Source organism: Telmatherina bonti (genome assembly GCF_933228915.1).
Source record: "Telmatherina bonti genome assembly, chromosome: 4".
NCBI lineage: Eukaryota > Metazoa > Chordata > Actinopteri > Atheriniformes > Telmatherinidae > Telmatherina > Telmatherina bonti.
The window spans coordinates 39,931,884-39,958,993 of NC_136622.1; the positions used below are offsets into that span (position 1 = coordinate 39,931,884).

Below are 27,110 nucleotides of genomic sequence, written 5' to 3' on the forward strand. Positions count from 1 at the left end.
AAAATGTTCCAGGTCTTCCAGGGCCTGTGAAAATGTTCCAGGTCTTCCAGGACCTGTGGAAATGTTCCAGGTTTTCCAGGACCTGTTAAAATGTTCCAGGCCTTCCAGGACTTGTAGACATGTTCCAGGTTTTCCAGGACCTGTGGAAATGTTCCAGGCCTTCCAGGACCTGTAGACATGTTCCAGGTTTTCCAGGACCTGTGAAAATGTTCCAGGTTTTCCAGGACCTGTGGAAATGTTCCAGGTCTTCCAGGACCTGTAGACATGTTCCAGGTTTTCCAGGACCTGTGGAAATGTTCCAGGTTTTCCAGGACCTGTGAAAATGTTCCAGGTTTTCCAGGACCTGTGAAAATGTTCCAGGTCTTCCAGGACCTGTGGAAATGTTCCAGGTCTTCCAGGACCTGTGAAAATGCTCCAGGTCTTCCAGGACCTGTAGACATCTTCCAGGTTTTCCAGGATCTGTGAAAATGTTCCAGGTTTTCCAGGACCTGTGAAAATGTTCCAGGTCTTCCAAGACCTGTGGAAATGTTCCAGGTTTTCCAGGACCTGTGAAAATGTTCCAGGTTTTCCAGGACCAGTAGAAATGTTCCAGGTTTTCCAGGACCTGTGAAAATTTTCCAGCTCTTCCAGGACCTGTAGACATGTTCCAGGTTTTCCAGGACCTGTGAAAATGTTCCAGGTTTTCCAGGGCCTGTGAAAATGTTCCAGGTTTTCCAGGACCTGTGATGAAATAAGGATCTCCATCTCTTCTCTCATTCACATCTCATGAATAAAACATGAGCCGCTGGTGAGGGTGTGTGTGTGTGTGTGTGTGTGTGTGTGTGTGGAGGGGGTCATTAGCATACAGACTGCTTTTGTGTTTCCATGGAAATATGGAGCTTTGTGCTCCTGGCAGCTTCCCAGCATGCACCAGTTCATTCAGAACCAGATTGCAGAGACCAATCCGGTTCTGGTCCTGAGACCCAGTAACCTGAAGTCCGCCGGTCTCGACCTGGTTCTGGTCCTGAGACCCAGTAACCTGAAGTCCGCCGGTCTCGACCTGGTTCTGGTCCTGAGACCCAGTAACCTGAAGTCCGCCGGTCTCGACCTGGTTCTGGTCCTGAGACCCAGTAACCTGAAGTCCGCCGGTCTCGACCTGGTTCTGGTCCTGAGACCCTGTAACCTGAAGTCCGCCGGTCTCGACCTGGTTCTGGTCCTGAGACCCAGTAACCTGAAGTCCGCCGGTCTCGACCTGGTTCTGGTCCTGAGACCCAGTAACCTGAAGTCCGCCGGTCTCGACCTGGTTCTGGTCTTGAGACTTTGGACCAGGTCCAACTAGGTTCTGGTTCCATTCTGCTTTTCAGGTTGTTGGGGAAAAAAAACAGCCAGGTGTTTTAATGTTGATGTAGCGTCTCCATGACAACCACAATGCTAATGACACACCTGTCACCTGCAGGTGAAGAGGAGCTGCCATGGCGGCCTCCTCCATACTCCCGACAGTTCTACCCGTCCTCGCCCTCCTCTGCTGCCGCTCCGGTTCAGCTGACGCCTCGTTGCCGGCGGTGACGCTCGATGGTTCGCCGCTGTCCCATCTCCTGCTAAACCCGGGGGCGGGGCTTCTGTATGTGGGCGGAGTTGACCACCTGTACCAGCTGACGTCGGACCTGGAGGTGGTTTCTCATGTGAAGACGGGACCTCACATGGACTCTCCCGACTGCCTTCCTCCAATAGTTGCTCAGGACTGCCCCTCGGCCACGCCCACTCACAACCACAACAAGCTGCTGCTATTGGAGGAGGGGCAGGGGGCGGAGCCAGGAAGCCTGATCGTCTGCGGCTCGCTCTTCCAGGGAACCTGTGAGAAAAGGTGCCTCCATGTTGATTTTCAGACACTTTTATCAAACACTTCAGGTTTAATTAACTGGTTAACTAACCTGGTTAACCAGACTAACTAATAACCTGGTTAGCCAGGTTATTAGTTAGTCTGGTTTAGCAGGTTAGTTGTCGTAAAGGGACTGGGCAGTCTGGTTAACCAGGTTAGTTAACGATACTAACTAATAACCTGGTTAACCAGGTTAGTTTTCATCAGCAGGTTATTCTGTTGTTTCTGCTTCCTGTCTGGAATTTCAGTTACTGGTGTATCAATACTTTTGTACACTGCCTATTCTATTCTATTCTATTCTATTCTATTCTATTCTATTCTATCTTCTGCCGCTTATCCGGGGTCGGGTCGCGGGGGCAGCAGCCTAAGCAGGGAAGCCCAGACTTCCCTCTCCCCAGCCACATTTGCCAACTCTGCGGGGGGGATCCCGAGGCGTTCCCAGGCCAGCCGAGAGATATAATCCCTCCAGCGTGTCCTGGGTCTTCCCCGGGGTCTCCTCCCAGAGGGACGTGCCTGGAACACCTCACCAGGGAGGTCCAGGAGGCATCCTGACCAGATGCCCGAGCCACCTCAACTGGTTCCTCTCGATGTGGAGGAGCAGCGGCTCTACTCTGATCTCCTCCTGGATGACCGAGCTCCTCACCCTATCTCTAAGGGAGAGCCCGGCCACCCTGCAGAGGAAACTCATTTCAGCCGCCTGTATACGAGATCTCCTTCTTTCGGTCACGACCCACAGCTCATGACCATAGGTGAGGGTAGGAACGTAGATCGACTGGTAAATCGAGAGCTTCGCCTTCTGGCTCAGCTCCTTCTTCACCACGACAGACCGGCGCAGAGTCCGCATTACTGCAGACGCCGCACCGATCCGTCTGTCGATCTCACGCTCCATCCTTCCCTCACTCGTGAACAAGACCCCGACATATTTAAACTCCTCCACTTGAGGCAGGACCTGACTCCCAACCCGGAGAGGGCAATCCACCCTATTCCGGCTGAGGACCATGGTCTCAGATTTGGAGGTGCTGATTCTCATCCCAGCCGCTTCACACTCGGCCGCGAATCGCTCAAGCGAGAGCTGGAGATCACGACCAGATGAAGCCAACAGGACCACGTCATCTGCAAAAAGCAGGGACCCAATCCTGAGGCCACCAAGCCGGATCCCCTCAACACCTCGGCTGCGCCTAGAAATTCTGTCCATATAAGTTATGAACAGAATCGGTGATAAAGGGCAGCCTTGGCGGAGTCCAACCCTCACCGGAAACGAATCCGACTTACTGCCGGCAATGCGGACCAAGCTCTGACACCTGTCGTACAGGGACCGGACAGCTCGTACAAGGGGGTCTGGTACCCCATACTCCCGGAGTACCCCCCACAGGAGCCCCCGGGGGACACGGTTGAATGCCTTCTCCAGGTCCACAAAGCACATGTAGACTGGTTGGGCAAACTCCCATGCCCCCTCCAGGACCCCAAAGAGGGTATAGAGCTGGTCCACTGTTCCGCGACCAGGACGAAAACCACACTGCTCCTCCTCAATCCGGGATTCGACTATCCGGAGGACCCTCCTCTCCAGGACCCCTGAATAGACCTTACCAGGGAGGCTGAGGAGTTTGATTCCCCTGTAATTGGAACACACCCTCCGGTCCCCCTTCTTAAAAAGGGGGACCACCACCCCAGTCTGCCAGTCCAGCGGCACTGTCCCCGATGTCCACGCGATGCTGCAGAGGCGTGTCAGCCAGGACAGCCCCACAGCATCCAGAGCCTTAAGGAACTCCGGGCGGATCTCATCCACCCCCGGGGCCTTGCTGCCAAGGAGCTTTTTGACCACCTCAGCGACTTCAGCCCCAGAGATAGGAGAGTCCACCCCTGAGTCCAACAGTCAGGACCCGTCCCCCCACCCGGAGGCGGAGGGAAACTACCCTTTCCTCCACCGGGGTAAACCCCAACGTGCAGGCACCAAGCTGGGGGCTGATGAGAATGCCCACACCTGCTCGGCGCCTCTCACCATGAGCAACTCCAGAGTGGAAGAAGGTCCAGCCCCTCTCGAGGGTTCTGGTTCCAGAGCCCAAGCCATGCGTCGAGGTGAGTCCAACTATATCTAGCCGGAACCGCTCAACCTCGCGCACAAGCTCAGGCTCCTTCCCCACCAGAGAGGTGACGTTCCACGTCCCTAGAGCCAGCTTCTGCAGCCGGGGATCGGACCGCCAGGGTCCCCGCCCCTTGCTGCCGCCCAGCTCACACTGCACCCGACCCCTACGGCTCCTCCCGCAGATGGTGAGCCCATGGGAGGCTCACCATGGGCCCCACCACGGGAGGCGGGGCCCATGTAACCCTTTCGGGCTGAGCCCGACCGGGCCCCATGGGCGAAGGCCCGGCCACCAGACGCTCACTCTTGTACCCCACCTCCAGGCCTGGCTCCAGAGGGGGGTCCCGGTAACCTGCGTCCGGGCAAGGGAACATTCATGCCCAGGTTGGTCGTCATCATAGGGGTCTATGAGCCGTGCTTGGTCTGGTCCCTCCCCTAGACACCTGTTTGCCCTGGTGACCCTACCAGGGGCATAAAACCCCAGACAACATAGCTGCTAGGATCTTCAGGACGCACAAACCCCTCCACCACGATAAGGTGACGGCTCAGGGAGGGGCTCATTCTATTCTATTCTATTCTATTCTATTCTATTCTATTCTATTCTATTCCATTCTCCAGTCACTTAACAGACTGTTTTATCTAAAGCGACGTACATCTGAGAGTGAGAACAACACCAGCAGGAAATCAGCCAGTAGGACCATCATAGGAAGGTGCTGGTGGACTGCTGGAGTCCAGTTGGACCAGGTGTTTCCATGTAGAGCTACAGGCTGTTTTTCTTCCCTCCCCACAGCATTCCCTGTTAAAATACAAAGAATGAATAGCAGAACATTTGTTGTAAAGAACTGGACCAGGTTCTCCAGATCCTCTGATAAACACAGTTAAACTAAGAGCAGAAATGCTGCTTGAACAGCTGAGTCTGCAGCTTAAAGCAGATCAGGACTCTGCAGGTCGGACAGAGTTCGGCAGGTCGTTCCACCATCCTGGAAGGAGTCTGGTGGTGATTTAGTCCCACGTTGTCATGGTAACGCCAGGCGTCTTCCACTGGTGGAGCGAAACTGTGGAGCGGGAGTGTAGGTCTGGATGAAGGAGTGAAGGTACACAGGAGACGTTTGACTTATTGTTTTGTAAACCAGAAGCAGAGCTCTGAATCTGATGCTCTGCAACTGGAAACCAGTAAAGTGGGATCAGCATCACACTTCCTAGGATCATCTGCAGGTTTCCCAGTAAAACAGGAAGCCAACATGTCTGCAGTCAGCGTGGTGGGAGGCTGAGCAGCTGCTGGAGAAAGAAGACAGTTAAAGGCCATGAACAGCTGCCGTGTGTTGGGAGCATTGTGGATCTGCTTCTGATAGAAGTCTATGTTGGCAGCCGTCAGGCTGGATGTGAAGACTGAGAGGTTCTGCTGGGACTCTGACAAGTCAGGGACTTCTTTTCTTTCTGCTGGCCTGAGACCTGCTCTGTGACGTCTCAGTGAGCCATGGACTGGGAGGGTTTAGTCTGGCTGCTTTAGACAGCAGAGGACAGAGTTTGTCCAGAGAGACGCAGAGTGTTTCTGGAGTGTAGTATCACTACATACGCGTCAGAGTGTAGTATTACTACATACGCGTCAGAGTGTAGTATCACTACATACGCGTCAGAGTGTAGTATTACTACATACGCGTCAGAGTGTAGTATCACTACATACGCGTCAGAGTGTAGTATTACTACATACGCGTCAGAGTGTAGTATTACTACATACGCGTCAGAGTGTAGTATCACTGCATACGCGTCAGAGTGTAGTATCACTACATACGCGTCAGAGTGTAGTATTACTACATACGCGTCAGAGTGTAGTATCACTACATACGCGTCAGAGTGTAGTATTACTACATACGCGTCAGAGTGTAGTATTACTACATACGCGTCAGAGTGTAGTATTACTACATACGCGTCACAGGGTATTATTACTAGAGTGTAGTATCACTGCATACGCGTCAGAGTGTAGTATTACTACATACGCGTCAGAGTGTAGTATTACTACATACGCGTCAGAGTGTAGTATCACTACATACGCGTCAGAGTGTAGTATTACTACATACGCGTCAGAGTGTAGTATCACTACATACGCGTCAGAGTGTAGTATTACTACATACGCGTCAGAGTGTAGTATCACTGCATACGCGTCAGAGTGTAGTATTACTACATACGCGTCAGAGTGTAGTATTACTACATACGCGTCAGAGTGTAGTATTACTACATACGCGTCAGAGTGTAGTATTACTACATACGCGTCAGAGTGTAGTATCACTACATACGCGTCAGAGTGTAGTATCACTACATACGCGTCAGAGTGTAGTATTACTACATACGCGTCAGAGTGTAGTATTACTACATACGCGTCAGAGTGTAGTATTACTACATACGCGTCAGAGTGTAGTATTACTACATACGCGTCAGAGTGTAGTATCACTACATACGCGTCAGAGTGTAGTATTACTACATACGCGTCAGAGTGTAGTATCACTGCATACGCGTCAGAGTGTAGTATTACTACATACGCGTCAGAGTGTAGTATTACTACATACGCGTCAGAGTGTAGTATTACTACATACGCGTCAGAGTGTAGTATTACTACATACGCGTCAGAGTGTAGTATCACTACATACGCGTCAGAGTGTAGTATTACTACATACGCGTCAGAGTGTAGTATTACTACATACGCGTCAGAGTGTAGTATCACTACATACGCGTCAGAGTGTAGTATTACTACATACGCGTCAGAGTGTAGTATTACTACATACGCGTCAGAGTGTAGTATTACTACATACGCGTCAGAGTGTAGTATCACTACATACGCGTCAGAGTGTAGTATTACTACATACGCGTCAGAGTGTAGTATTACTACATACGCGTCAGAGTGTAGTATTACTACATACGCGTCAGAGTGTAGTATCACTGCATACGCGTCAGAGTGTAGTATCACTGCATACGCGTCAGAGTGTAGTATCACTGCATACGCGTCAGAGTGTAGTATTACTACATACGCGTCAGAGTGTAGTATTACTGCATACGCGTCAGAGTGTAGTATTACTACATACGCGTCAGAGTGTAGTATTACTGCATACGCGTCAGAGTGTAGTATCACTACATACGCGTCAGAGTGTGGTATTACTACATACATGTCAGAGTGTAGTATTACTACATACGCGTCAGAGTGTAGTATTACTACATACGCGTCAGAGTGTAGTATTACTACATACGCGTCAGTGTAGTATCACTACATACGCGTCAGAGTGTAGTATTACTACATACGCGTCAGAGTGTAGTATCACTGCATACGCGTCAGAGTGTAGTATTACTACATACGCGTCAGAGTGTAGTATTACTACATACGCGTCAGAGTGTAGTATTACTACATACGCGTCAGAGTGTAGTATTACTACATATGTTTCAGAGTGTAGTATCACTACATACGCGTCAGAGTGTAGTATTACTACATACGCGTCAGAGTGTAGTATTACTACATACGCGTCAGAGTGTAGTATCACTACATACGCGTCAGAGTGTAGTATTACTACATACGCGTCAGAGTGTAGTATTACTACATACGCGTCAGAGTGTAGTATTACTACATACGCGTCAGAGTGTAGTATTACTACATACGCGTCAGAGTGTAGTATTACTACATACGCGTCAGAGTGTAGTATTACTACATACGTGTCAGAGTGTAGTATTACTACATACATCTCATAGTATAGTATTACTACATATATGTGAGAGTATAGTATTGCTGGATACTCGTCAGAGTGTAGTAATATTATATACGTGTCAGAGTGTAGTATTACTACATACGCATCAGAGTGTAGTATTACTACATACATGTGAGAGTGTAGTATTGCTGGATACTCAGAGTGTAGTAATACTACATACGTGTCAGAGTGTAGTATCAGTATATACATGTAAGAGTGTAGTATTATTACATACGCGTCAGGGTGTAGTAATAATACATACGTGTCAGAGTGTAGTATTACTGCATACATGTCAGAGTGTAGTATTACTGCATACGCGTCAGAGTGTAGTAATAATACATACATGTCAGAGTGTAGTATTACTACATACATTTCAGAGTGTAGTATTACTACAAATGCGTCTGAGTGTTGTATTACTATATACATGTAAGAGTGTAGTATTACTACATACGCTTCAGAGTGTAGTATTACTACATACATGTCAGAGTGTAGTATTACTACATACATGTGAGAGTGTAGTATTACTACATACGCGTCAGAGTGTAGTATTACTACATACGCGTCAGAGTGTAGTATTACTACATACGCGTCAGAGTGTAGTATTACTACATACGCGTCAGAGTGTAGTATCACTACATACGCGTCAGAGTGTAGTATTACTACATACGCATCAGAGTGTAGTATCACTACATACGCGTCAGAGTGTAGTATTACTACATACGCGTCAGAGTGTAGTATTACTACATACGCGTCAGAGTGTAGTATTACTACATATGCGTCAGAGTGTAGTATCACTACATACGCGTCAGAGTGTAGTATTACTACATACGCGTCAGAGTGTAGTATTACTACATACGCGTCAGAGTGTAGTATTACTACATACGCGTCAGAGTGTAGTATTACTACATACGCGTCAGAGTGTAGTATTACTACATACGCGTCAGAGTGTAGTATCACTACATACGCGTCAGAGTGTAGTATCACTACATACGCGTCAGAGTGTAGTATCACTACATACGCGTCAGAGTGTAGTATCACTACATACGCGTCAGAGTGTAGTATCACTACATACGCGTCAGAGTGTAGTATCACTACATACGCGTCAGAGAGTAGTATCACTGCATACGCGTCCGAGTGTAGTATCACTGCATACGCGTCCGAGTGTAGTATCACTGCATACGCGTCAGAGTGTAGTATTACTACATACGCGTCAGAGTGTAGTATTACTACATACGCGTCAGAGTGTAGTATTACTACATACGCGTCAGAGTGTGGTATTACTACATACGCGTCAGAGTGTGGTATCACTACATACGCGTCAGAGTGTAGTATTACTACATACGCGTCAGAGTGTAGTATTATTACATACGTGTCAGAGTGTAGTATTACTACATACATCTCATAGTATAGTATTACTACATATATGTGAGAGTATAGTATTGCTGGATACTCGTCAGAGTGTAGTAATATTATATACGTGTCAGAGTGTAGTATTGCTGGATACACTTCAGAGTGCAGTATTACTACATATATGTCAGAGTGTAGTATTACTACATACGCATCAGAGTGTAGTATTACTACATACATGTGAGAGTGTAGTATTGCTGGATACTCGTCAGAGTGTAGTAATACTACATACGTGTCAGAGTGTAGTATCAGTATATACATGTAAGAGTGTAGTATTATTACATACGCGTCAGGGTGTAGTAATAATACATACGTGTCAGAGTGTAGTATTACTGCATACATGTCAGAGTGTAGTATTACTGCATACGCGTCAGAGTGTAGTAATAATACATACATGTCAGAGTGTAGTATTACTACATACATTTCAGAGTGTAGTATTACTACAAATGCGTCTGAGTGTAGTATTACTATATACATGTAAGAGTGTAGTATTACTACATACGCTTCAGAGCGTAGTATTACTACATACATGTCAGAGTGTAGTATTACTACATACATGTGAGAGTGTAGTATTACTACATACGCGTCAGAGTGTAGTATTACTACATACGCGTCAGAGTGTAGTATTACTACATACACGTCAGTGTAGTATTACTACATACGCGTCAGAGTGTAGTATTACTACATACGCGTCAGAGTGTAGTATCACTGCATACGCGTCAGAGTGTAGTATCACTGCATACGCGTCAGAGTGTAGTATCACTACATACGCGTCAGAGTGTAGTATTACTACATACGCGTCAGAGTGTAGTATTACTACATACGCGTCAGTGTAGTATTACTACATACGCGTCAGAGTGTAGTATCACTACATACGCGTCAGAGTGTAGTATTACTACATACGCGTCAGAGTGTAGTATCACTACATATGCGTCAGAGTGTAGTATTACTACATACGCGTCAGAGTGTAGTATTACTACATACGCGTCAGAGTGTAGTATTACTACATACGCGTCAGAGTGTAGTATTACTACATACGCGTCAGAGTGTAGTATTACTACATACGCGTCAGAGTGTAGTATCACTACATACGCGTCAGAGTGTAGTATCACTACATACGCGTCAGAGTGTAGTATTACTACATACGCGTCAGAGTGTAGTATTACTACATACGCGTCAGAGTGCAGTATTACTACATACGCGTCAGAGTGTAGTATTACTACATACGCGTCAGAGTGTAGTATTACTACATACGCGTCAGAGTGTAGTATTACTACATACGCGTCAGAGTGTAGTATTACTACATACGCGTCAGAGTGTAGTATCACTACATACGCGTCAGAGTGTAGTATCACTACATACGCGTCAGAGTGTAGTATTACTACATACGCGTCAGAGTGTAGTATCACTACATACGTGTCAGAGTGTAGTATCACTACATACGCGTCAGAGTGTAGTATCACTACATACGCGTCAGAGTGTAGTATCACTACATACGCGTCAGAGTGTAGTATTACTACATACGCGTCAGAGTGTAGTATTACTGCATACGCGTCAGAGTGTAGTATCACTGCATACGCGTCCGAGTGTAGTATCACTGCATACGCGTCAGTGTAGTATTACTACATATGCGTCAGAGTGTAGTATCACTACATACGCGTCAGAGTGTAGTATCACTGCATACGCGTCAGAGTGTAGTATTACTACATATGCGTCAGAGTGTGGTATTACTACATACGCGTCAGAGTGTGGTATCACTACATACGCGTCAGAGTGTAGTATTACTACATACGCGTCAGAGTGTGGTATTACTACATACGCGTCAGAGTGTGGTATCACTACATACGCGTCAGAGTGTAGTATTACTACATACGCGTCAGAGTGTAGTATTACTACATACGCGTCAGAGTGTAGTATTATTACATACGTGTCAGAGTGTAGTATTACTACATACATCTCATAGTATAGTATTACTACATATATGTGAGAGTATAGTATTGCTGGATACTCGTCAGAGTGTAGTAATATTATATACGTGTCAGAGTGTAGTATTACTACATACGCATCAGAGTGTAGTATTACTACATACATGTGAGAGTGTAGTATTGCTGGATACTCAGAGTGTAGTAATACTACATACGTGTCAGAGTGTAGTATCAGTATATACATGTAAGAGTGTAGTATTATTACATACGCGTCAGGGTGTAGTAATAATACATACGTGTCAGAGTGTAGTATTACTGCATACATGTCAGAGTGTAGTATTACTGCATACGCGTCAGAGTGTAGTAATAATACATACATGTCAGAGTGTAGTATTACTACATACATTTCAGAGTGTAGTATTACTACAAATGCGTCTGAGTGTAGTATTACTATATACATGTAAGAGTGTAGTATTACTACATACGCTTCAGAGTGTAGTATTACTACATACATGTCAGAGTGTAGTATTACTACATACATGTGAGAGTGTAGTATTACTACATACGCGTCAGAGTGTAGTATTACTACATACGCGTCAGAGTGTAGTATTACTACATACGCGTCAGAGTGTAGTATCACTACATACGCGTCAGAGTGTAGTATTACTACATACGCATCAGAGTGTAGTATCACTACATACGCGTCAGAATGTAGTATTACTACATACGCGTCAGAGTGTAGTATTACTACATACGCGTCAGAGTGTAGTATTACTACATATGCGTCAGAGTGTAGTATCACTACATACGCGTCAGAGTGTAGTATTACTACATACGCGTCAGAGTGTAGTATTACTACATACGCGTCAGAGTGTAGTATTACTACATACGCGTCAGAGTGTAGTATTACTACATACGCGTCAGAGTGTAGTATCACTACATACGCGTCAGAGTGTAGTATCACTACATACGCGTCAGAGTGTAGTATCACTACATACGCGTCAGAGTGTAGTATCACTGCATACGCGTCAGAGTGTAGTATCACTGCATACGCGTCCGAGTGTAGTATCACTGCATACGCGTCCGAGTGTAGTATCACTGCATACGCGTCAGAGTGTAGTATTACTACATACGCGTCAGAGTGTAGTATTACTACATACGCGTCAGAGTGTAGTATTACTACATACGCGTCAGAGTGTGGTATTACTACATACGCGTCAGAGTGTGGTATCACTACATACGCGTCAGAGTGTAGTATTACTACATACGCGTCAGAGTGTAGTATTATTACATACGTGTCAGAGTGTAGTATTACTACATACATCTCATAGTATAGTATTACTACATATATGTGAGAGTATAGTATTGCTGGATACTCGTCAGAGTGTAGTAATATTATATACGTGTCAGAGTGTAGTATTGCTGGATACACTTCAGAGTGCAGTATTACTACATATATGTCAGAGTGTAGTATTACTACATACGCATCAGAGTGTAGTATTACTACATACATGTGAGAGTGTAGTATTGCTGGATACTCGTCAGAGTGTAGTAATACTACATACGTGTCAGAGTGTAGTATCAGTATATACATGTAAGAGTGTAGTATTATTACATACAGGGTGTAGTAATAATACATACGTGTCAGAGTGTAGTATTACTGCATACATGTCAGAGTGTAGTATTACTGCATACGCGTCAGAGTGTAGTAATAATACATACATGTCAGAGTGTAGTATTACTACATACATTTCAGAGTGTAGTATTACTACAAATGCGTCTGAGTGTAGTATTACTATATACATGTAAGAGTGTAGTATTACTACATACGCTTCAGAGCGTAGTATTACTACATACATGTCAGAGTGTAGTATTACTACATACATGTGAGAGTGTAGTATTACTACATACGCGTCAGAGTGTGGTATCACTACATACGCGTCAGAGTGTAGTATTACTACATACGCGTCAGAGTGTAGTATTATTACATACGTGTCAGAGTGTAGTATTACTACATACATCTCATAGTATAGTATTACTACATATATGTGAGAGTATAGTATTGCTGGATACTCGTCAGAGTGTAGTAATATTATATACGTGTCAGAGTGTAGTATTACTACATACGCATCAGAGTGTAGTATTACTACATACATGTGAGAGTGTAGTATTGCTGGATACTCAGAGTGTAGTAATACTACATACGTGTCAGAGTGTAGTATCAGTATATACATGTAAGAGTGTAGTATTATTACATACGCGTCAGGGTGTAGTAATAATACATACGTGTCAGAGTGTAGTATTACTGCATACATGTCAGAGTGTAGTATTACTGCATACGCGTCAGAGTGTAGTAATAATACATACATGTCAGAGTGTAGTATTACTACATACATTTCAGAGTGTAGTATTACTACAAATGCGTCTGAGTGTAGTATTACTATATACATGTAAGAGTGTAGTATTACTACATACGCTTCAGAGTGTAGTATTACTACATACATGTCAGAGTGTAGTATTACTACATACGCGTCAGAGTGTAGTATTACTACATACGCGTCAGAGTGTAGTATCACTACATACGCGTCAGAGTGTAGTATCACTACATACGCGTCAGAGTGTAGTATTACTACATACGCGTCAGAGTGTAGTATTACTACATACGCGTCAGAGTGTGGTATCACTACATACGCGTCAGAGTGTAGTATTACTACATACGCGTCAGAGTGTAGTATTATTACATACGTGTCAGAGTGTAGTATTACTACATACATCTCATAGTATAGTATTACTACATATATGTGAGAGTATAGTATTGCTGGATACTCGTCAGAGTGTAGTAATATTATATACGTGTCAGAGTGTAGTATTACTACATACGCATCAGAGTGTAGTATTACTACAAACATGTGAGAGTGTAGTATTGCTGGATACTCAGAGTGTAGTAATACTACATACGTGTCAGAGTGTAGTATCAGTATATACATGTAAGAGTGTAGTATTATTACATACGCGTCAGGGTGTAGTAATAATACATACGTGTCAGAGTGTAGTATTACTGCATACATGTCAGAGTGTAGTATTACTGCATACGCGTCAGAGTGTAGTAATAATACATACATGTCAGAGTGTAGTATTACTACATACATTTCAGAGTGTAGTATTACTACATACGCGTCAGAGTGTAGTATTATTACATACGTGTCAGAGTGTAGTATTACTACATACATCTCATAGTATAGTATTACTACATATATGTGAGAGTATAGTATTGCTGGATACTCGTCAGAGTGTAGTAATATTATATACGTGTCAAAGTGTAGTATTGCTGGATACACTTCAGAGTGCAGTATTACTACATATATGTCAGAGTGTAGTATTACTACATACGCATCAGAGTGTAGTATTACTACATACATGTGAGAGTGTAGTATTGCTGGATACTCGTCAGAGTGTAGTAATACTACATACATGTCAGAGTGTAGTATCAGTATATACATGTAAGAGTGTAGTATTATTACATACGCGTCAGGGTGTAGTAATAATACATACGTGTCAGAGTGTAGTATTACTGCATACATGTCAGAGTGTAGTATTACTGCATACGCGTCAGAGTGTAGTAATACATACATGTCAGAGTGTAGTATTACTACATACATTTCAGAGTGTAGTATTACTACAAATGCGTCTGAGTGTAGTATTACTATATACATGTAAGAGTGTAGTATTACTACATACGCTTCAGAGCGTAGTATTACTACATACATGTCAGAGTGTAGTATTACTACATACATGTGAGAGTGTAGTATTACTACATACGCGTCAGAGTGTGGTATCACTACATACGCGTCAGAGTGTAGTATTACTACATACGCGTCAGAGTGTAGTATTATTACATACGTGTCAGAGTGTAGTATTACTACATACATCTCATAGTATAGTATTACTACATATATGTGAGAGTATAGTATTGCTGGATACTCGTCAGAGTGTAGTAATATTATATACGTGTCAGAGTGTAGTATTACTACATACGCATCAGAGTGTAGTATTACTACATACATGTGAGAGTGTAGTATTGCTGGATACTCGTCAGAGTGTAGTAATATTATATACGTGTCAGAGTGTAGTAATACTACATACGTGTCAGAGTGTAGTATCAGTATATACATGTAAGAGTGTAGTATTATTACATACGCTTCAGAGTGTAGTATTACTACATACATGTCAGAGTGTAGTATTACTACATACATGTGAGAGTGTAGTATCACTACATACGCGTCAGAGTGTAGTATTACTACATACGCGTCAGAGTGTAGTATCACTACATACGCGTCAGAGTGTAGTATTACTACATACGCGTCAGAGTGTAGTATCACTACATACGCGTCAGAGTGTGGTATCACTACATACGCGTCAGAGTGTAGTATTACTACATACGCGTCAGAGTGTAGTATTATTACATACGTGTCAGAGTGTAGTATTACTACATACATCTCATAGTATAGTATTACTACATATATGTGAGAGTATAGTATTGCTGGATACTCGTCAGAGTGTAGTAATATTATATACGTGTCAGAGTGTAGTATTACTACATACGCATCAGAGTGTAGTATTACTACATACATGTGAGAGTGTAGTATTGCTGGATACTCAGAGTGTAGTAATACTACATACGTGTCAGAGTGTAGTATCAGTATATACATGTAAGAGTGTAGTATTATTACATACGCGTCAGGGTGTAGTAATAATACATACATGTCAGAGTGTAGTATTACTACATACATTTCAGAGTGTAGTATTACTACAAATGCGTCTGAGTGTAGTATTACTATATACATGTAAGAGTGTAGTATTACTACATACGCTTCAGAGTGTAGTATTACTACATACATGTCAGAGTGTAGTATTACTACATACATGTGAGAGTGTACTATTACTACATACGCGTCAGAGTGTAGTATTACTACATACGCGTCAGAGTGTAGTATTACTACATACGCGTCAGAGTGTAGTATTACTACATACGCGTCAGAGTGTAGTATCACTACATACGCGTCAGAGTGTAGTATCACTACATACGCGTCAGAGTGTAGTATTACTACATACATGTCAGAGTGTAGTATTACTACATACATGTGAGAGTGTACTATTACTACATACGCGTCAGAGTGTAGTATTACTACATACGCGTCAGAGTGTAGTATTACTACATACGCGTCAGAGTGTAGTATTACTACATACGCGTCAGAGTGTAGTATCACTACATACGCGTCAGAGTGTAGTATTACTACATACGCGTCAGAGTGTAGTATCACTACATACGCGTCAGAGTGTAGTATTACTACATACGCGTCAGAGTGTAGTATTACTACATATGCGTCAGAGTGTAGTATCACTACATACGCGTCAGAGTGTAGTATTACTACATACGCGTCAGAGTGTAGTATTACTACATACGCGTTAGAGTGTAGTATTACTACATACGCGTCAGAGTGTAGTATTACTACATACGCGTCAGAGTGTAGTATTACTACATACGCGTCAGAGTGTAGTATTACTACATACGCGTCAGAGTGTAGTATCACTACATACGCGTCAGTGTAGTATCACTACATACGCGTCAGAGTGTAGTATCACTACATACGCGTCAGAGTGTAGTATCACTACATACGCGTCAGAGTGTAGTATCACTACATACGCGTCAGAGTGTAGTATTACTACATACGCGTCAGAGTGTAGTATCACTGCATACGCGTCCGAGTGTAGTATCACTGCATACGCGTCCGAGTGTAGTATCACTGCATACGCGTCAGAGTGTAGTATTACTACATACGCGTCAGAGTGTAGTATTACTACATACGCGTCAGAGTGTAGTATTACTACATACGCGTCAGAGTGTGGTATTACTACATACGCGTCAGAGTGTGGTATCACTACATACGCGTCAGAGTGTAGTATTACTACATACGCGTCAGAGTGTAGTATTATTACATACGTGTCAGAGTGTAGTATTACTACATACATCTCATAGTATAGTATTACTACATATATGTGAGAGTATAGTATTGCTGGATACTCGTCAGAGTGTAGTAATATTATATACGTGTCAGAGTATAGTATTGCTGGATACACTTCAGAGTGCAGTATTACTACATATATGTCAGAGTGTAGTATTACTACATACATGTGAGAGTGTAGTATTGCTGGATACTCGTCAGAGTGTAGTAATACTACATACGTGTCAGAGTGTAGTATCAGTATATACATGTAAGAGTGTAGTATTATTACATACGCGTCAGGGTGTAGTAATAATACATACGTGTCAGAGTGTAGTATTACTGCATACGCGTCAGAGTGTAGTAATAATACATACATGTCAGAGTGTAGTATTACTACATACATTTCAGAGTGTAGTATTACTACAAATGCCTCTGAGTGTAGTATTACTATATACATGTAAGAGTGTAGTATTACTACATACGCTTCAGAGCGTAGTATTACTACATACATGTCAGAGTGTAGTATTACTACATACATGTGAGAGTGTAGTATTACTACATACGCGTCAGAGTGTAGTATTACTACATACGCGTCAGAGTGTAGTATCACTACATACGCGTCAGAGTGTAGTATTACTACATACGCGTCAGAGTGTAGTATTACTACATATGCGTCAGAGTGTAGTATTACTACATACGCGTCAGAGTGTAGTATTACTACATACGCGTCAGAGTGTAGTATTACTACATACGCGTCAGAGTGTAGTATCACTACATACGCGTCAGAGTGTGGTATTACTACATACGCGTCAGAGTGTAGTATTACTACATACGCGTCAGAGTGTAGTATCACTACATACGCGTCAGTGTAGTATCACTACATACGCGTCAGAGTGTAGTATTACTGCATACGCGTCAGAGTGTAGTATCACTGCATACGCGTCAGAGTGTAGTATTACTACATATGCGTCAGAGTGTAGTATCACTGCATACGCGTCAGAGTGTAGTATCACTGCATACGCGTCAGAGTGTAGTATTACTACATACGCGTCAGTGTGGTATTACTACATACGCGTCAGAGTGTGGTATCACTACATACGCGTCAGAGTGTAGTATTACCTCATACGCGTCAGAGTTTGGTATTACTACATACGCGTCAGAGTGTAGTATTATTACATACGTGTCAGAGTGTAGTATTACTACATACATCTCATAGTATAGTATTACTACATATATGTGAGAGTATAGTATTGCTGGATACTCGTCAGAGTGTAGTAATATTATATACGTGTCAGAGTGTAGTATTGCTGGATACACTTCAGAGTGCAGTATTACTACATATATGTCAGAGTGTAGTATTACTACATACGCATCAGAGTGTAGTATTACTACATACATGTGAGAGTGTAGTATTGCTGGATACTCATCAGAGTGTAGTAATACTACATACGTGTCAGAGTGTAGTATCAGTATATACATGTAAGAGTGCAGTATTATTACATACGCGTCAGGGTGTAGTAATAATACATACGTGTCAGAGTGTAGTATTACTGCATACATGTCAGAGTGTAGTATTACTGCATACGCGTCAGAGTGTAGTAATAATACATACATGTCAGAGTGTAGTATTACTACATACATTTCAGAGTGTAGTATTACTACAAATGCGTCTGAGTGTAGTATTACTATATACATGTCAGAGTGTAGTATTACTACATTCTTGTCAGAGTGTAGTATTACTACATACGCGTCAGTGTAGTATTACTACATATATGTCAGAGTGTAGTATTGCTTGATACTCCTCAGAGTGTAGTAATACTACATACGCGTCAGAGTGTAGTATCAGTATATACATGTAAGAGTGTAGTATTACTACATACGCGTCAGAGTGTAGTATTACTACATACGTGTCAGAGTGTAGTGTTACTACATTCTTGTCAGAGTGTAGTATTACTACATTCTTGTCAGAGTGTAGTATTACTACATACGCGTCAGAGTGTAGTATTACTACTTATGCGTCAGAGTGTAGTATTACTACATACGCGTCAGAGTGTAGTATTACTACTTATGCGTCAGAGTGTAGTATTACTACATACGCGTCAGAGTGTAGTATTACTACATACGCGTCAGTGTTGTATTACTACATACGCGTCAGAGTGTAGTATTAATATATACATGTCAGAGTGTAGTATTACTACATACATGTCAGAGTGTAGTATTGTTGGATACACGTCAGAGTGCAGTAATATTAAATACATGTAAGAGTGTAGTAGTATTACATACTCGTCAGAGTGTAGTATTACTACATACATGTCAGAGTGTAGTATTGCTGGATACTCGTCAGAGTGTAGTAATACAACATACATTACAGAGTGTAGTATTACTGCATACGCGTCAGTGTGTAGTATTACTACAAACGCGTCAGAATGTACTATTACTATATACATGTAAGAGTGTAGTATTACTACATACGCTTCAGAGTGTAGTGTTACTACATTCTTGTCAGTGTAGTATTACTAAAAACATGTCAGAGGGTAGTGTTACTACATACATGTCAAAGTGTCGTATTACTACATACATGTCAGAGTGTAGTATTACTACGTACATGTCAGAGTGTAGTATTACTACATACATGTGAGAGTATAGTATTGCTGGATACACGTCAGAGGGTAGTATTACTACATACATGTCAAAGTGTAGTATTACTACATACATGTCAGAGTGTAGTATTACTACAAACATGTCAGAGTGTAGTATTACTACATACATGTGAGAGTGTAGTATTGCTGCATACGCGTCAGAATGTAGTATTACTACATACGCGTCAGAGTGTAGTATTACTACAAACGCGTCAGAGTGTAGTATTACTATATACATGTAAGAGTGTAGTATTGCCACATCCATGTAAGAGTGTAGTATTACTACATACGTGTCAGAGTGTAGTGTTACTACATTCTTGTCAGAGTGTAGTATTACTACAAACGTGTCAGAGCTTAGTATCACTACATACGTGTCAGAGTGTAGTATTATTACATACGCGTCAGTGTAGTATTACTACATACGTGTCAGAGTGTAGTATTAGCACATACGTGTCAGAGTGTAGTATTACTACATACATGTGAGAGCATAGTATTGCTGGATACTCGTCAGAGTGTAGTATTACTACAAACATGTCAGAGTGTAGTATTACTACATACATGTCAGAGTGTAGTATTGTTGGATACACGTCAGAGTGCAGTAATATTAAATACATGTAAGAGTGTTGTATTATTACATACGGGTCAGAGTGTAGTAATACTACATACGCGTCAGAGTGTAGTATTACTACATACGTGTCAGATTGTAGTATTACTACATACATGTAAGAGTGTAGTATTACTACATACGCGTCAGAGTGTAGTATTACTGCATACATGTAATAGTATGGTATTATTGCATACGCGTCAGAGTGTAGTATTACTACATACGCTTCAGAGTGTAGTATTACTATAAACATGTCAGAGTGTAGTATTGCTGGATACACGTCACAGTGTAGTATTACTACATACGCGTCAGAGTGTAGTATTACTACATACATGTAAGAGTGTAGTATTGCTGGATACACGTCACAGTGTAGTATTACTACATACGCGTCAGAGTGTAGTATTACTACATACGTGTCAGATTGTAGTATTACTACATACATGTAAGAGTGTAGTATTACTACATACGCGTCAGAGTATAGTATTACTGCATACATGTAATAGTATAGTATTATTGCATACGCGTCAGAGTGTAGTATTACTACATACGCATCAGAGTGTAGTAATACTCCATACATGTCAGAGTGTAGTATTACTACATACGTGTCAGATTGTAGTATTACTACATACATGTAAGAGTGTAGTATTACTACATACTTATCAGAGTGTGGTACTACTCCATGCATGTCAGAGTGTAGTATTACTGCATCCATTTCAGAGTGTAGTATTATTACATACCTGTCAGTGTAGTATTATTACATACGCGTCAGAGTGTAGTATTACTACATTCTTGTCAGAGTGTAGTATTACTAGAAACGTGTCAGAGCTTAGTATCACTACATACGTGTCAGAGTGTAGTATTATTACATACGCGTCAGAGTGTAGTATTACTACATACGCGTCAGAGTGTAGTATTACTGCATACATGTAATAGTATGGTATTATTGCATGCGCGTCAGAGTGTAGTATTACTACATACGCGTCAGAGTGTAGTATTACTGCATACATGTAATAGTATGGTATTATTGCATGCGCGTCAGAGTGTAGTATTACTACATACGCTTCAGAGTGTAGTTTTACTATAAACATGTCAGAGTGTAGTATTACTACATACATGTAAGAGTGTAGTATTCCTGGATACACGTCACAGTGTAGTATTACTACAAACATGACAGAGTGTAGTATTACTACATACTCTTCAGAGTGTAGTATTACTACATACGTGTCAGATTGTAGTATTACTACATACATGTAAGAGTGTAGTATTACTACATACGCGTCAGAGTATAGTATTACTGCATACACTTAATAGTATAGTATTATTGCATACGCGTCAGAGTGTAGTATTACTACATACATGTCAGAGTGTAGAATTGCTGGATACACGTCAGAGTGCAGTAATATCACATATTTGTCAGAGTGTAGTAATGCTGGATACACGTCAGAGTGTAGTATTACTACATATATGTCAGAGTGTAGTATTACTACATACATGTTAGAGTGTAGTATTGTTGCATGCACGTCAGAGTGTAGTATTACTACATACATGTGAGTGTAGTATTGCTGGATACTCGTCAGTGTAGTAATACTACATACGTGTCAGAGTGTAGTATCACTATATACATGTAAGAGTGTAGTATTATTACATAAGCGTCAGAGTGTAGTATTACTACATGCGTGTCAGAGTGTAGTATTACTGCATACATGTAATAGTATAGTATTATTGCATGCGCATCAGAGTGTAGTATTACTACAAACGCTTTAGAGTGTGGTATTACTACAAACATGTCAGAGTGTAGTATTACTAAATACATGTCAGAGTGTAGTGTAACTACATTCTTGTCAGAGTGTAGTATTACTAAAAACGTGTCAGAGGGTAGTATTACTACATACATGTCAAAGTGTAGTATTACTACATACATGTCAGAGTGTAGTATTACTACGTACATGTCAGAGTGTAGTATTACTACATACATGTGAGAGTATAGTATTGCTGGATACACGTCAGAGTGCAGTAATATTACATATTTGTCAGAGTGTAGTAATGCTGGATACACGTCAGAGTGTAGTATTACTACAAACATGTCAGAGTGTAGTATTACTACATACATGTCAGAGTGTAGTATTGTTGGATACACGTCAGAGTGCAGTAATATTACATACATGTAAGAGTGTAGTATTATTACATACGCGTCAGAGTGTAGTAATACTGCATACGTGTCAGAGTGTAGTATTACTAAATACGTGTCAGATTGTAGTATTACTACATACATGTAAGAGTGTAGTATTACTACATACGCATCAGAGTGTAGTATTACTACATACGCGTCAGTGTAGTATTACTGCATACATGTAATAGTATAGTATTATTGCATGCGCGTCAGAGTGTAGTATTACTACATACGCTTCAGAGTGTAGTATTACTACAAACATCTCAGAGTGTAATATTATTACATACACGTCAGAGTGTAGTATTACTACATACGCATCAGAGTGTAGTAATACTCCATACATGTCAGAGTGTAGTATTACTACATACGTGTCAGATTGTAGTATTACTACATACATGTAAGAGTGTAGTATTACTACATACTTATCAGTGTGGTACTACTCCATGCATGTCAGAGTGTAGTATTACTGCATCCATTTCAGAGTGTAGTATTATTACATACCTGTCAGTGTAGTATTATTACATACGCGTCAGAGTGTAGTATTACTACATTCTTGTCAGAGTGTAGTATTACTAGAAACGTGTCAGAGCTTAGTATCACTACATACGTGTCAGAGTGTAGTATTATTACATACGCGTCAGAGTGTAGTATTACTACATACGCTTCAGAGTGTAGTATTACTACAAACATGTCAGAGTGTAGTATTACTACATACATGTCAGAGTGTAGTATTACTACATACATATGAGTGTAGTATTGTTACATACGTGTCTGACGCGTATGTAGTAATACTACACTCTGAGTGTAGTAATACTCCATACATGTCAGTGTAGTATTACTACATACGTGTCAGATTGTAGTATTACTACATACGTGTCAGAGTGTGGCATTACTACATACGCATCAGAGTGTAGTATTACTACATACGCGTCAGAGTGTAGTATTACATACGCGTCAGAGTGTAGTATTACTACATATATGTCAGAGTGTAGTATTACTACATACATGTTAGAGTGTAGAATTGTTGGATACACGTCACAGTGTAGTATTGCTACATACATCTCAGTGTAGTATTACTACATACATGTGAGAGTGTAGTATTGCTGGATACTCGTCAGAGTGTAGCAATACTACATACGTGTCAGAGTGTTGTATTACTACATACGCGTCAGAGAGTGGTATTACTATATACGCGTCAGAGCATAGTACTACTCCATGCATGTCAGAGTGTAGTATTACTATATACATGTAAGAGTGTAGTATTACTACGTACATGTCAGAGTGTAGTACTACTATATACATGTGAGAGCATAGTATTGCTGGATACTCGTCAGAGTGTAGTATTACTACAAACATGTCAGAGTGTAGTATTACTACATACATGTCAGAGTGTAGTATTGTTGGATACACGTCAGAGTGCAGTAATATTACATACATGTAAGAGTGTAGTATTATTACATACGCGTCAGAGTGTAGTATTACTACATACGTGTCAGATTGTAGTATTACTACATACATGTAAGAGTGTAGTATTACTACATACGCATCAGAGTATAGTATTACTACATACGCGTCAGAGTGTAGTATTACTGCATACATGTAATAGTATAGTATTATTGCATGCGCGTCGAGTGTAGTATTACTACATACGCTTCAGAGTGTAGTATTACTACATACATGTCAGAGTGTAGTATTACTACATACATATGAGTGTAGTATTGTTACATACGTGTCAGAGTGTAGTATTACTACATACGCGTCAGAGTGTAGTAATACCCCATACATGTCAGAGTGTAGTATTACTACATACGTGTCAGATTGTAGTATTACTACATACGTTTCAGATTGTAGTATTACTACATACGTGTCAGAGTGTGGCATTACTACAAACGCATCACAGTGTAGTATTACTACATACGCGTCAGAGAGTGCTATTACTATATACGCGTCAGAGTGTGGTATTACTACATACACGTCAGAGTGTAGTATTACTTCATACGTGTCAGAGTGTAGTATTACTACATACGCGTCAGTGTATTATTACTTCTTATGTGTCAGAGTGTAGTATTACCACCACCGTGTCAGAGTGTAGTATTATTACATACATGTCAGAGTGTAGTATCATTACAAACATTTCAGAGTGTAGTACTACTACATACACGTCAGAGTGTAGTATTACTACATACATATGTGTCAGAGTGTAGTATTACTACAAACATGTAAGAGTGTAGTATTACTACATACATGTAAGAGTGTAGTATTTTTACATACATGTCAGAGTGTAGTATTACTACATACACATCAGAGTGTAGTATTACTTCATACGTGTCAGAGTGTACTATTACTACATACGCGTCAGTGTATTATTACTTCTTATGTGTCAGAGTGTAGTATTACTAAATACGCGGCAGAGTGTTTTATTACTACATACTTATCAGAGTGTGGTACTACTCCATGCATGTCAGAGTGTAGTATTACTACATCCATTTCAGAGTGTATTATTATTACATACCTGTCAGAGTGTAGTATTGCTGGATACACGTCAGAGTGTATTAATACTACATATGTGTCAGAGTGTAGTGTTACTACATTCTTGTCAGAGTGTAGTATTACTACAAACGCGTCAGAGTGTAGTATTACTATATACATGTAAGAGTGTAGTATTGCCACATCCATGTAAGAGTGTAGTATTACTACATACGTGTCAGTGTAGTATTACTGCATACATGTAATAGTATAGTATTATTGCATGCGCGTCGAGTGTAGTATTACTACATACGCTTCAGAGTGTAGTATTACTACAAACATGTCAGAGTGTAGTATTACTACATACATGTCAGAGTGTAGTATTACTACATACATATGAGTGTAGTATTGTTACATACGTGTCAGAGTGTAGTATTACTACATACGCGTCAGAGTGTAGTAATACTCCATACATGTCAGAGTGTAGTATTACTACATACGTGTCAGATTGTAGTATTACTACATACGTGTCAGAGTGTGGCATTACTACATACGCATCAGAGTGTAGTATTACTACATACGCGTCAGAGTGTAGTATTACATACGCGTCAGAGTGTAGTATTACTACATATATGTCAGAGTGTAGTATTGCTGGATACACGTCAGAGTGCAGTAATATTACATATTTGTCAGAGTGTAGTAATGCTGGATACACGTCAGAGTGTAGTATTACTACATATATGTCAGAGTGTAGTATTACTACATACATGTTAGAGTGTAGAATTGTTGGATACACGTCACAGTGTAGTATTGCTACATACATCTCAGTGTAGTATTACTACATACATGTGAGAGTGTAGTATTGCTGGATACTCGTCAGAGTGTAGCAATACTACATACGTGTCAGAGTGTTGTATTACTACATACGCGTCAGAGAGTGGTATTACTATATACGCGTCAGAGCATAGTACTACTCCATGCATGTCAGAGTGTAGTATTACTATATACATGTAAGAGTGTAGTATTACTACGTACATGTCAGAGTGTAGTACTACTATATACATGTGAGAGCATAGTATTGCTGGATACTCGTCAGAGTGTAGTATTACTACAAACATGTCAGAGTGTAGTATTACTACATACATGTCAGAGTGTAGTATTGTTGGATACACGTCAGAGTGCAGTAATATTACATACATGTAAGAGTGTAGTATTATTACATACGCGTCAGAGTGTAGTATTACTACATACGTGTCAGATTGTAGTATTACTACATACATGTAAGAGTGTAGTATTACTACATACGCATCAGAGTATAGTATTACTACATACGCGTCAGAGTGTAGTATTACTGCATACATGTAATAGTATAGTATTATTGCATGCGCGTCGAGTGTAGTATTACTACATACGCTTCAGAGTGTAGTATTACTACAAACATGTCAGAGTGTAGTATTACTACATACATGTCAGAGTGTAGTATTACTACATACATATGAGTGTAGTATTGTTACATACGTGTCAGAGTGTAGTATTACTACATACGCGTCAGAGTGTAGTAATACCCCATACATGTCAGAGTGTAGTATTACTACATACGTGTCAGATTGTAGTATTACTACATACGTTTCAGATTGTAGTATTACTACATACGTGTCAGAGTGTGGCATTACTACAAACGCATCACAGTGTAGTATTACTACATACGCGTCAGAGAGTGCTATTACTATATACGCGTCAGAGTGTGGTATTACTACATACACGTCAGAGTGTAGTATTACTTCATACGTGTCAGAGTGTAGTATTATTACATACATGTCAGAGTGTAGTATCATTACAAACATTTCAGAGTGTAGTACTACTACATACACGTCAGAGTGTAGTATTACTACATACATATGTGTCAGAGTGTAGTATTACTACAAACATGTAAGAGTGTAGTATTACTACATACATGTAAGAGTGTAGTATTTTTACATACATGTCAGAGTGTAGTATTACTACATACACATCAGAGTGTAGTATTACTTCATACGTGTCAGAGTGTACTATTACTACATACGCGTCAGTGTATTATTACTTCTTATGTGTCAGAGTGTAGTATTACTAAATACGCGTCAGAGTGTTTTATTACTACATACTTATCAGAGTGTGGTACTACTCCATGCATGTCAGAGTGTAGTATTACTACATCCATTTCAGAGTGTATTATTATTACATACCTGTCA

General features: G+C 41.1%; 1 protein-coding gene across 1 annotated transcript in view; it reads left to right on the top strand.

Annotated features, from left to right (window-relative positions):
- LOC306754598 (plexin-B3-like) overlaps nt 1–27,110 on the top strand; it is a gene marked incomplete at its 3' end in the record, with an annotated part of 204,753 nt that overhangs the window by 66,522 nt on the left and 111,121 nt on the right. The window contains exon 2 of the mRNA XM_079238615.1: nt 1,436–1,843. Within this exon, the coding sequence (XP_079094741.1) occupies nt 1,452–1,843 (392 nt within the window). The 5' untranslated portion in view covers nt 1,436–1,451. The remainder of the gene's footprint in view (nt 1–1,435; nt 1,844–27,110) is intronic.